The sequence below is a fragment of the Phyllopteryx taeniolatus genome, chromosome 20 (assembly GCF_024500385.1).
Source record: "Phyllopteryx taeniolatus isolate TA_2022b chromosome 20, UOR_Ptae_1.2, whole genome shotgun sequence".
Taxonomy (NCBI): Eukaryota; Metazoa; Chordata; class Actinopteri; order Syngnathiformes; family Syngnathidae; genus Phyllopteryx; species Phyllopteryx taeniolatus.
Window position 1 is genome coordinate 6,411,687 of NC_084521.1, and position 13,750 is coordinate 6,425,436.

Here is a 13,750-nt window from a genome sequence, read left to right on the forward strand (position 1 = left end):
TTCTTACTGCTGTTAAATTCGCCTCTGTTTTTCATGTAGTTTTCCATTCACATCTGCAAATATAGTATTAATTAGGGCCCAAGCAGCGACCGCTAGCAACAGATTTGTGTTGTTTTTTTGGGGCCTGGAATGTTTGAATGGAATTTCCATTCATTTTCAATGGATCCACGACGTGCCCAGAGGTGTGAAAGGGCCCGTTCATCGCTGTTTGCAGCTCCAGTTATTATTCATTTGGTTCTACTTACAATGCTGCTGACTATTTTTGCTGCTGTTCACATTCACTTTTGTATGCAACATATTGATTTTCATGTAGGTTACCTTTCACATCTTGTTGCCGATTCATGTATCGCTACCTCCACCGCCGCTGACTAGCCTAGCTACTGTTCACAATTACTTTGGTTCGTGTCCGTCCACATTTCAGCTTGATTCTCATGTAGTTTACCATTCACATTTACATAAAAGTAATGACTATTCATGTTTTGCTGACTACAACACTGTTGACTATTCTTGCTGCTGTTCACATGCACTTCTCTTTACATTGTATCTTTTTACTCAAGGACTCTTTTTCCATTCACGTCAGCAGGCAGTATATAGTAATTACTAGCTATATATTGCCACCTCCAATGCTGCTGACTATTCTTGCTGCTGTTCACATTCAATTGCATGCAAATAGTGTTTATTTTCATGTAAACTTTGCCCTTCATGTGGACCTACTGTACATACATATGTACACTGTCGCGCTCATTCTCCTCAGTCTTATTGCTTGGTGTTGTAAATATATACGCAGGATATTTGTGGATGATTGTTTCTTTTATGTCATTATTGTAATGTGCTACTACAGTCCACATTGCAGCCATACAACTGGAATTGGAGGACTAAGAAAGGCACATTCTATTGTATTCTGTCCATAAGAAGCATAGTAGTGATTGTGGAACTCTTAAAAAACAATATGCCACACCACGCACTCGTCAAACAAATCAGACATTTAAAAGATGGATTAAAGAGCCTTTCCCCAAAACAAAGCAGCGGAGCTCATCCATCATTCAAATAACCAGCCGGGACTGGGATGCATTCATGCATTATATTCTGATGGATATCTCCAGTTTGCCAATAAAAAGTGCTTCCCCCTTCTTTTATCAAGATTACAACTTTTCAAGTGACTCATCTTTTTCTTAGGATTGCACCTCTGTGCAGTCAAAATATGAAGACAAGCCATTGTCTACTGATTAAAACAATACAGGAGCCTATTTCTCATGTTTTTATTTCCCATTAAAAAATCTTTCCAAGCAACACTGGTCTCAGTAACATATAGAATATTACAATATAGTGTTTATCTATATGTGTTGTCTATGTGTTGTCTTGCTGCATTTTGTTGACATTCAGACATAGTATTGATTATTCAAGTATGCTTGCCAACTACACTGTCTCATTGCCTAAATACTGTAAATAAATGTGCACGCTGTATACATGTATAGTCGCTACATACAATGCTGCTGACTATTCTTGCTGCCTTTTTGTTACGTTTAGTGATAGTAGTGCTCACTTAAGTACACTTGCCACTTACACTGCTCCTGCTCAGTCTCAACACCTGACGTTGTACATTCGATATACGAGTATAGTATTTATTGATCCATAAATACTTACTAAATACAAAGCTGCTGTATATTCTTTCTGCTTTTTGGTTACGTTCACATCCGCACATAAATTGTCGATTATTCGTGTGCAGTTTCCACTTATAGTGCTTATAGCGTTTATTGATCCATGTCGCTCCATACGATCCTGCTGACTACTTTTGTTTACATTCAGATATTCAAGTATACTTGCCAAGTACAGTGGAGTTGCAATTAAACTTCTGCTCTCATTCTGCTCAGTCTTATTCCAAATATGAACGTATATATACTTTGGATTCTTCGATATTATTATTCTTGTGCTTCTAGGCTCCACTATAATGTTATTAAAAATTTGTTTTTTACATAAATTTAAAAAATTTCCCCATTGTTGGAGTAATAAAGGCTTATTTTATCTTATTCTATGTGTCATTTCTTATCTGTTCAAGCCACCACAATCTTCAAAAACCACCGTGTACCGTTTCAGCCAGACGCTTCCTTTAGAATTCATTTCCATGCTCAATAACAGCTGAGGCCTCAGAAAAAGCATTGCGGAAAGCAGCACACGCTATCCGCTGATCTATCAACGTGATATTTCCCGAGGGCTGCAGGGCCTGCTAACCCCTGCTCCTGGATCCGCTTTTTTTTTTTTTCTTTTCCTCTCCTACCGCCACCGTCAAGACTTTAATGATTAGAGTCATGAAGCAAAATGTTGCCCCGAGCCTTGGCCTTGGGGCAACATCCAAGTCCACCTCATAAGTCATTCGGACTTCTCCGCCGCCGTGCGGGAAGCTGAGCCCGGCCTGAATGCAGAGGGGAGATACGGACGGGTTTTTAATACTCAGACTTCTTTTCAAAGATAGAGTAGCAACACGAGGAAACATCAAGAATCCACACTTGCACCAGGGGTCGACATTTTTGACACATTTGACTCAGCTTCCAAGTAGTAGCCAAATAGTAGTGCTCAGCATTTTGCCTCTATTGCATCAAGACGCAATTCACCAACAATAATAACAACAACAACAACAAAAAGGCTTTAAGCTGCTTATTGCCATTCCCAGTTGAGGTTTGCCGTCAAACTAAACATAAAGCAAAAAGCATTACACCGTGTGTATTTAAAACCACCACACAATTTTGCCCTAAGTCCGCTTAGCCTAACGCTAACAAACAATGCAAAAGGCCATAGACACGTTAACGAATTGTGCTGTAGTGTTATAACCCTTTAAGCAGTGGATATTTGAACAACACACTTTGACGGATAATATAACAATACTCACAGGCATATATTCTTGATCCTCTCCAAGGAACGACTAATAATACTCGGACTTACTCAGGAGTGACCGTCTCCATTGAATTAAACTTGTTTCTCAAGGCACCACTGTACTTACTAATGAAGTTATAAAAAACATATTGGAGGAAAATACCATCATTTGTTAAACTTTATTTGTAAAGGAAAATATGTTCATGTTTAAATTTTATTTTGATGCCAGTGTCGTATTGCCCAGAGGCTTTCACCCATAATGTCAATGTGCCTTGACTTGTCGTGGCTTAACATCACATTGTTGATCTTTAGTTGTCTAAAAAAACAATTATTATTTTTTCAAATATTCTTTTTTTTTTTTTTTTTTTAAACGTGATGGGACAATCTATCCGAATGTTCTGAACTCCTACTTTCATGCCAGTGTGGTATTGGCCGGAGAAGTTGAGCCATTACGTCAATGTAGATCAACTACCCATAGCTTACATCACGTTATCCTTTCATTGTCTAAAAATTAATAGTTCTTTAAAAATAATAATAATAATAAGGGGATGGGATCATCCAAATGTTCTTCACTCCTATTTTGAGCTTATACATGACATTACTGTTCTTCAGCCAGTAATCTAGTTGAGTAAACCAACACATTGTGCTTTGTTTTAATGCTGCAACATTACTACATTATTTCATGCTTTTAAGATGGATGTTACGGTTGGTATGGGAGCACCCATATGCTGTCTGTTATGCTGCTTGCATGCCCCCAAAAAATATTCATCCTGGTTTGATAGTGACTAAGACATATGTGATCAAATCTATTTAAAAATATATATACATATTGAATGCTCTTCCTTCAGCAGCCTTTGAGGCGTAAACCTGATTAAATATTGAAAATGTTAACAAGTCACAGGAGCTAAATGTGTTCTGAGTGCCATACCAGGCACAGCTGAGGCCCAACGCGGTAAATCAACATTTCTCTCGGCCACCTGTGGCCCAGGGGGAGGAGGAGGAATAGGTCACGGTGGCGTCTCACACATCTTGATAATACAGTGTTTCCTCGCTATATCGCGGTTCATCATTCGCTCTCCCGCTTAATGATGGATTTTAAGCGATCGTTTTCCCTCGAATGTGGGAAAGGACAGCCACATTTGCTGTTTACATGTTTATTGAACACCAAGAGAACTGTAAAATGCATGAACACGATGAATACACTCACACGGTAGCTGCTGTCGGCCATTGTTTACACCCTGACACTCACACACAGACTCAAGCAAGCCACACCATCGGACCCCGCCTCTTAAAGCCATATCTCTAACAGACACACTACAACACGTAATGTATTTTCTAACCATTTTACGGTGGCAATCTGTTTTTTTAGTGCTCAAATACGTTTAAGAAGTGTGTTATCGTATTTAAAAGGTGATTGTATGCCGTCATTGTAAAAGTGAGGTACGAAAACCACTCACTGCCAAAGTACAGTTCAGTTGTAATTACCTTTTAAGTTCAATATGTTTGCATTTAATATTCAAGAACTGTGTGATTTTAAATATTTATTTAGGTGCATTTAACTTTTATACGCTGTACAGTTTAATTGGATAATTAAATAATGTTACAGTGACTGGCAATAATATTAATTCATAATTATTACAATTATATTATTATTTATATTATATTATAATATAATTTTTAGGAATAAAAGCTCTGTCTCGTTTTTGATGAACCCTTAGGCCTCCTAGCTACTGTATTTTAATGTTGGTCATAATGGAGCCCTTTAAGAAGTCTAATTTAAAAAATGCTGCATATGAGATTTTGAGGTTTTGAGTGTATGATATGCTGCACCCAACAATTGTTTTAGAAAATATTTTCACTTGCCGAGCTATTGTTGCGCCATTGGCATGTTTCTATTTTATGATGTCTAAAATTACATTTGACTTAAAAGCACTTCTATTTTTTAGGCTGACTGGAATGAGTGAATGTGGGTTTTACCGTCTGTCATAATATTTTACACCCTCATTTACTGTCTAAGACACATAGGTTGTATAGTTTTTGAGAAGGTATCGTACAGTTGAACTAGATTTAGTTTATTTTCCTAATCTTTAATTGTACCTTGAATTGGGAAAAAAAAATTGAATTGAATATTGTGGATTTGCACCTAATGGGGGTGTTGTTGTGAATAGAGTAGAAAAGGGAATTCAATTAAAAACGCCAAATCATGGACAAAAATGTGTGCGAGTCCAATGGCAGATGCGTGCTCGAGCATGCCGGCTCCCGATTGGCTAACAGCGAGCGTAAGAGGGGGCGTGCACAAACCTGATAGGTTGCCGTGGCATCGCTGCCGGTGTCAGTGCCCAAGCTGGAGAGTTTCTCCTTCATGCGCAGGTGGGAGCGCTGGCGCACGCAGAAGAAGGTGGCCGACACCGCCAGCGCCACCAGGACGAAAAGCACGCACAGCACGGAGAGAACCACCAGCTGGCCCGACTCCACCCGGGTCTCCTTCACCACGGGGATGTGGCTCAGGCTGCCCCTCTGGAAGGACACACGAGAGAGGGGATAGCGACGGTCAAAACAGTGCACCGCCGATGGGCAACCTGCGGCCCGTGGGGCACGTACAGCCCTCGGGAGCATTCGGTGCAATTCCAAAACCTAATAAGACTATAAAGGAACTGTTAGGAAAAAGCCCCCAAAACATTTAAGCAAAGTGTTAATACAATATCAGAGAGAAAGAGAGAGAGAGAGAGAGAGAGAGACAGAGAGAGAGAGAGAGAGAGAGAGAAAAGTGCAAATGCATATATTTTTCTGATAATAATTCATAATTGTCAATCACTTTTAATATGTTTTTTGTTATGCAGTATTAGCTCTTTTTATTTCGAGTAGTCAAATGCCAGGAAATATTCATAACATTTTACATCATGTGGAATTATTTTGCCTCATTTTGAATTAATTTAGGCTATTTTTGATATTTTGAGGTTCTGGATCCCTTTCCTTGGAGAATATTGATCATTTCCCTCCCAATGCCTAAGTCAGCGATGGGGATTTTACAGCAAGTGGTCATTATTTAAAAAAAAACATTCATAAAAGTGTACATAATTTGGGAAGGTGTCTGTTAAGAAAATGGTTCCTGATGAAGGATGTTGTTCCAGGAGGTCATACTGTGTGTTGTTGTTTTTTGCAATCGTCAAACTTAAAGCCTGTGGTCATGTCCTTAAAAAAGAAAAAAGTCAACAACAAAAAAATCATTACATTTTATGTCTAATTATTTTCCTCATTTACAATCAAGATTTGGTATCGATATTTTTGTTTTGATGTTCTGACTCTTTTTTTTTTTTAACAGAGAGAATATTTACTCTATTATTGCTTAAGTGCAGGGTGGAGAACCTACAGCCTGTGGTTATATGTTTTAAAAAATGTCAGAAAATATTCATAAAATTTGACCCAATTTCGAATTATTTTTGCCTATTTTTAATTATTTGTTTCTCCTGAGAGAGTCAGAATGATTTACCTACTAATGCTTTAAGCAGGAGGGGGGCAACTATTCAGCCAAAGCAGAGCATTGCATGCAATTCTAAAAACAAAGAAATCATCTGAGGAGCTGTTATAAAAGCCCCAAAACATTTAACCCACACATGCTTCTAACATGCCATTATATCTTATCTTTCATACATGAAGTCTTCTCTTTTGGAACAAAAATGGGATTCAGAATGTCCATCTCAGTCCATCCACCCCCTACTCATTAGCCAGCTAATACCGGCCTCATAATGTGCATTCAGACGAGCCCTCATACCCCAGCCCCCCTAGTCCACTCCTGTCTCCCACTACAGACATTCACAATCCCATTTAGAGCTGGCAAGGCCAGGCCGGGCGCTGTGCAGCTGCATAGAGGTCGGCAGCCTAAAAGCTTGTGAGCTTAATTAGCTCCTGGCTGGATTAGAGTGTGTAGGAAGCACACGGCCAATGGGTAGCAAAGACTTGATTACGGATTTAAAAAAAAAAAAAAAAAAAAAAAAAAGTTCTGAAGAAATTGTCTGTATTTAATACGACGTACAAAATTGTTTAGCCAGGGATTCAGTTTGCTTATATTTCTGTAATTAAACACAGCAAAACAGTAAAGGGTTGTCTTGCAAGAAAAGGAAGAGATTGCATAGAGCAGACACAGAGTGCAGTGTACAGTCTTATGACCTACACAAAAGCTGCTGTCAAACCTTATACTGAAACGAGTCACCTCCTGATTCCAAACATACAATTGTTCAGTGATTTGGGGAAAAGAAACAGATAAATAGAATCAAACGCAGAATGGTGTGTGCAAGGTCATCTGACGAACACGGCAGCTGCTTCCATTCTTAAACGAAACAAGTCGATTCGTGATCACAAACATACAATTGTTCAGTCATTCGGAAATAAAGGAGAAATTGCGTAAAGAAGACACTGAATGCTCACGGCTAACACGGCAGCTCCTGTAACACGTACACTACAACCAGCAGCCTTGGAATCACAAACATACAATTGTTCCATTACTTAAAAGTTTAGAAATTTCATCAAGGTTTTATGACTTAACACGGCAGCTCCTGTCACACACTAAATGAGTCGCCTCGTGATCACAAACATACAATTGTTTACAGTAACTGGGAAGATGTTCATAAATAATGTTGGGCAATGAGCCTCATGCTGCGTCACCAAGTCTAACGACAAACCTAATTATCGTTAAATTCCATTACAACACAATAGTAAAACTTTACTGTGGTGTTTTCGTTCAAGTGGTCTTAACATGATGCCTTTATTGGCTATAAACGGCCTCGTTTTGATGTTTTTTGGCGTGTTTTCGGGGGGAGAGGCGTGTGCGGAAGGTGGGGGGTGCGTGGATAAGAAGGTTGTAGGAAAAGCCGGCATAAAGGCTCCACATGCATGTCGATAATTGGTCCACACGTGGCCATTTGCTTTAGCGATAAATTCCCAATGAGCCCAATTTTGACAGCAGAATTAGAAGCACGAATTTTTAATGATGCATGAAATCTTATAGGTTTTCTTTACCGCTGCATTACATTTGGACACTGAGGGACACAAAAATCACCACACTTTTGACTCATAAAAAAAAAAAAAAAATAATAATAATAATCAGTAACAACACATGCATCAGGAGGCTCGTAATATTAAAAGATGGGGAGGAAATGTCCCCCGATGGCTGAAGCACGGTGACATCGTCAGAGCACTTTTTTAAAAACAAGACCCTTCTAGCTTGACCTTGCGGCTTGACAGTTTTAGCGGGTTCTTTTTCGACGGTGGGCCAGACAACCAAGGATCAGAGGTTGGAAGAGGATTGTACGGAGGAGGAAAAATGGCGCCCACCCAAACGCCAACAGTTCCATTGAGAGTGTATATTTTCAAAAGTCACTATAATACTTTTTGATATGATCACAAATACATGAAGGAAAAAAAAAAGTTACCATGGTGAGGAGAGAAAAAACTTCATTCCATCAGCCAGAGTGAAAATTAATACATAAAAAAAAAAAAAAAGATCAATAGATAATTCATAACAGCCACGGGATGTTACTGGTTGTTTTGTTTTCTTTGACTAACTGAAATGTGAGATGTAACTTTATTTATTTTATTATATTAACATTGACTTTGGATTTTTGAGCACAAAATGTACCCAAAAAAATATGCATCCTTATTAAACGAATCCATCAGAGCAGGGGAAGTGTGGTGCGCGCTAACCCTCCCACACGCCATTCAAAAAGTGGAAAGATCGTCTGTCTGCACAAAAATAAAAAGGGGCATTTTTAAACTCCATTTCATCATAACAGCCAATTATTTTGTTTTCTTTTTCAGGAGGGGGTGCACCAATTCAGTCCGGATGTAGAAGGGGATGCATGGCTTAACATTTACAGAAAGACTGCACATTTCTTCCAAATAATTTTTTGGGGGGAAGGGCAGGTGTGTGGTTTAAAATGTTGCAAGGACTCCATTAGACTCATGTGTTTTGATTATCTGAATTACATTTTTTGAGGGGGTGTGCCAACTCGCTCTGGATGTTGAAGGGGGTGCGTGATTAAAATTTGGGGAAAGAGTGCATGGTTAGAACTTCCAATTGAGTGTTTTTTCAACAGGGGGGTGGCTCGTGGCTGAATATGTTGGAAGGACTCCAATAGATTGAACGTTTAGAGATTCCAAATAAAGTTTTTTTTTTTTTTTTTCCCTGAGGGGGTGTGCCAACTTGAACTGGATGTTGAAAGGGGTGTATGGCTGTCTTAAAAAGACTACGAAAATACTGGACTATGTAAAAATATAGTACTGGACTAGTAGTAGATCTTACAAATGAGATTTTATTCTTTTGGAGTGGGTGCGTGGCATAAAACGTTATGGAAATACTGCATTAGACTGAATGAATAGATCTTCTAAATTAGTTTTTTTTTTTTGAAGGGGGGGTGCGTCTGGATGTTGAAGGGGATGTGTGGCTTCAAATGTTTGAGAAGGACTCCATTATACTGAATGTTTCAATCTTCCAAAATGAAGGTTGTTTTTTTAAATTGTTTTTTTAAAGAGGTGTTATGTGGCTTACATTTTATGGAAAAGACTGCATTAGAATGCTGAATGGGGGTGGGGAAGGGGGTGCACCAACTGGATGTCAAAGGGGGTGCGTGACTGAAAAGCTTTTAAAGTTCTGGAAAGATTAAACATTAAATACTTCCCAATGAGGCTGGTAAAGCCCAATCAAATCAATAAAATGATATCCTTCCCTGGCGTCTGTCCCTGTTGTTCACAGCCTGAACATGTAAGTCAATCAAGAGAGGACGACGACGGCCAGATGGATTTTTTTTTTTTTTTGGGGGGGGGGGGGGGGGGGGGGGCGGTGTTTTGGATTATACAAATGAGGGGAGGGGAAAGGTCAGGCTGCGGTCCGTTTGGTACCCGGTAAAATGCATTTTTTGTGCAAAAGAGAAACTCTGTCATATGCATTGATTAAATAGATACTTTTATCCAATATAGAACAAAAATGATGTTCAATAGTCAAAAAGCAGGCGCCAGAATTTGGTTGAATTATTGGTATTAAATGAACTCAATCAGTAAGACAAAATTCCCAATTTGTGTAGTTTTAATTAATTTCATAGAAATGGTATTAATAAATGCAGAGAGGTTCAAGCAACCTGTGGCAGATGTGTCAGTAAAAAAAATAATGGTTGCCTTTTGCACAATCTACACACGTATTTGTATGAGAAAAAGGTGAGGGAGGAGGGATGATCACCAGGAATCGCACCGAAATCATCACCAACACAACACGACGTTCACAAGTTTTCAGCGCCGTTCCTCAGCGGATGCAAAATTTTATGCACTGCATGCAGAATAGATCAGGGGGAAACAATAATAATAATTACCCGACTCCATGTCGCCGGGCAGGATAGACGCCGTCTTCTTGTATTCCAGAGGCGCTTACTTCACACACTGACGCCGGTCGAGGCTACGAGGCGCGTTTATGCGTCCCCGGGCCGCCCACTCCCTAACCCCCACCACCACCCAAAAAAAAAAAAAAGTTCCCCAGTAAGGGTCTTAACAAAGGAGCGAGGGAAAAAAGGGGGGTATTAGAAAAAGGGGAGAAGAATGCGGGATATGCCCGCCTGATTTTCCGAGCAGCGGAAGAATGTGCAGAAGCCCCCGAAGAGCGAGTCCATTCAGCACCGCCGCCGTCCTGGTGAAAAGAGACGGGGAGGTGCTGGGCTCCCTCTTCTCTCTCCCCTATCTTTTTTTTTTTTTTTTTTTTTTTTTTTTAGTTAAGGCTGAGCCCCTCCTTAAATTCAGCCCCCCTTGTCGGTCGCACATGTCATAAGCAGGGGTTGCCATGGCGACACCTCCACATGTTGTCGACAGTGAATGTCGGAGGAGCGATGCCTGGCTAATAGGCTTGCGGGCCGAGGTGGGAGGATAGAGTGGGTGCGGGGGCCGTGAATGGACGCAGGGACTCGTCGCTCATTTGTTGAGCAATCGGGGGTCTCTGTGTTTGCTGTGCTGTTTTCTCAGGCTTCTCTTTTTTCCCGGAGAAGAGTATGCCGTGATTCCTCAAAAGTGGCGGCTTATCCCCTTTTTTTTTTTTTTTTTTAAAAAGTAAAAAAAGTAAAAGAACGCACATGCTTTACGTAAGAAGTACAGATACTGGTGTACAAAACACAAACTAACAAAGAAAAACAGACTCTGGGGAAAGTAGATGCACCGATTCAACTCCTGTACTTACAGTAAGTAAAAAAAAATTTAGAAAATAAAATAAAATAAAAAAGTATGGACTTGGAAATGTATTTCAGTACAAGAGTAAAAACAAATTTTCATTGTCAATTGTATACAACACACGTACTGAGAAGAAAAAATGAGGTTGGTGTTTAAGAGCTAGCTTTGGTAACGATGTGAATTGGCTAACATAAAAATGCTAAATTAGCTTAATACGCCTTACGTATATGTATTTTTTGTATGAAGCATTTTTAGGCTCGCACAAGAAACAGCACATTTGCCACGAATCATTCTTGTAACCAACAACATCAAGCAATTCAAGGCCACAACAGTAAGTCTACAGTAACCAACACATATGGTCAAATAGCAATATTAGCTAATTTAATATCGCCTAGCATCGCTAGTTAGAACATATTGTAATGCCAAGTGGTCAAGGATAGACACAGCCGCCAGTGCACTTTCAATCGCTTTATTGAACGAGCGACAAGAAAACAAAGATGTAACAAGCATGTATACATCAGCTGCTCATGGCCACAACTCCGAGGCTAACGGGTTAGCCAGTGAACAGACAGCCATCTCTACACTCTCATTCGCTGACACGCACGTCACTTACCAGACCAGGCCCTGCCTTTTGAAGCCATACACACTCAAAGTCACAGATATTACAGGAGAACGTGAGGCTGGCAACCCAAAGTAATAATACCTGCATCTCACTTGCACAATCACGTTATTGCGTTTGATAATTAAAAATCCAATTTTATCCAATTAAAAGTAGAAAGTCGTCAGAAAAACAAATGTTCAAGTAAATCACAGATAGGTGAATTTTATTTTATGTCCCACCACCGTTCAAATTGGAGTTTGAGAGGCTACAGTAAAAAGCCAATGAAACAACTTCACCCTTTGTCAATGCAAATTGCGCCTAATTGTTCAAACACCTCCAACATCTGCCTGCGTCTAGAGGAAGAAAAAGTGCACATTTTCGAGCTAAAATGTTATCCTAATTAGTAATCTGCATGTTAAAAAAAAAAAAAAAAGATCTCTCCAATGGAGAGCAACAGCTGCACTTAGCAGAGAGGAGAGAGAGAGAGGAGGATTATGGAGCGTACAGGGAGAGCGAAAAGAGAAAGAAAAGGGGCGGTGAAGAGAGGAGAACAGGGGTCCTGTCAAATGCAGATGACGAGTCTTTGGGGAAGAGGTTGGGAGGGGGGCGGAGGTGGAGATTCGAGTTGGGGGTGGGGGGGGCCCTCTCCAGTTTATTTTTTCCATTCAGAGCGCACCCCCACCTCTCCTCTATTGTCCCTCTGTGTGACAGCTGGAGGTGGCAATGTGAAGAGGAGAACAAAAAAGGAGAGAGAGAAAAAAAAACGAGTTCACTGACCAGCCCGCAGTGTCCAAAATGTCGTGGAAAAAACGCGTGCAACACCTTACTAGCATCACAAACATTCTCTGATTGCCAGCAGTCCTTGAATGCAGCTTGAGACCGAATATTAGGAACAGGATAGACATGAGCAACATTCGAGGAAGCACTGTAAAATGATGAGAATAAGTTTGTAATGTTTCAAGAACACCCCGTTCTATTGAAAAAAAAAATTTGGTTGTAAATGTTTTTTTTTTGTAATCTTGTTTTCACTTTTGCCTCAATATACATTTGGTCTTGTGAAATTACCATTTTTTTCTTGTAAAAGGACAGCAACAGACTTGTAAAAATATGACATTCACTTTTCCCCATTAACTTCCTCTATTAACAATATTTCATATTTGTAACAATATTTTATTCACTTAAGAAATGACAACTTTTTTCTTGTTATAATAGGAGTTCCGTATTGCAAAATTAAGACTTTTCTTTTAATATTATGACTTTGTTCTTGTAATAATACAACTATGATAGCTAACTACCCTTTTTCTTGTTAAGTTACGACTAATACTACAATTGCATTCCAATTATGACTCGTAATAATAACACTTTATTCTTGTAAATTTTTTTTGTAGTATTCTGACTTTATTATTGTAATAATACAACTATGATAGCAAAATTAGGTCATCTTGTCTCGTTAATTACGACTCGACTCTTGCAATAATACCACTTTATTCCCGTGACATTCTGACCTTTCTTGTTGTAGCGCCACATCACTCCCATAATATTACAACGTAATAAGATCATTATATTATTGTACAATTTCTGCATGAAAAATTTGTAAAAAAAATAAAAATAAAAATAAAACTTTTCTCATTACATTATGACTTAATTTTTGTAACATAAAAAAATAAGACTTTGTTCCATTAGAATTGTTTTTTCTTTTGTTTTCAGCATGTCTTGATCAGTTTATAACAAACAGACCATCAAAGTGAGTCTGTTTTTTTCTATATATAAAGTTGACAGTCAATTTGGTTATTTTGGGCTATGAAATGCATCAAAACATCCTCCCCTCCTTCAAATATTATTTTGTCACCCTCACAATGACAATTTCCGTCATGCTCTCTGCACATTTGTTCACTCATTTAGGAGGAATTATTCAAAACCTCTGCCATAGGGCATACATGTGGTCCATACCAGGCTTATCGCCAGCTGAAGAGAATTATTATTATTATTTTTTGTATTTTTTGCAGAGATTCGAGACGGATACAAGAGCAGACGATTAGTGTGACTGAGAGGTTTTTTTTTTTCTGAGTGGAAAGAATCCAA

The 13,750-nt window shown here is 39.1% G+C and overlaps 1 protein-coding gene across 1 annotated transcript in view; it reads right to left on the reverse strand.

The window, feature by feature from the left end:
• Nucleotides 1–13,750, reverse strand: part of ptprn2 (protein tyrosine phosphatase receptor type N2) — a 120,071-nt gene that overhangs the window by 29,280 nt on the left and 77,041 nt on the right. Inside the window, exon 12 of the mRNA XM_061758492.1 lies at nt 5,170–5,385. Within this exon, the coding sequence (XP_061614476.1) occupies nt 5,170–5,385 (216 nt within the window). The remainder of the gene's footprint in view (nt 1–5,169; nt 5,386–13,750) is intronic.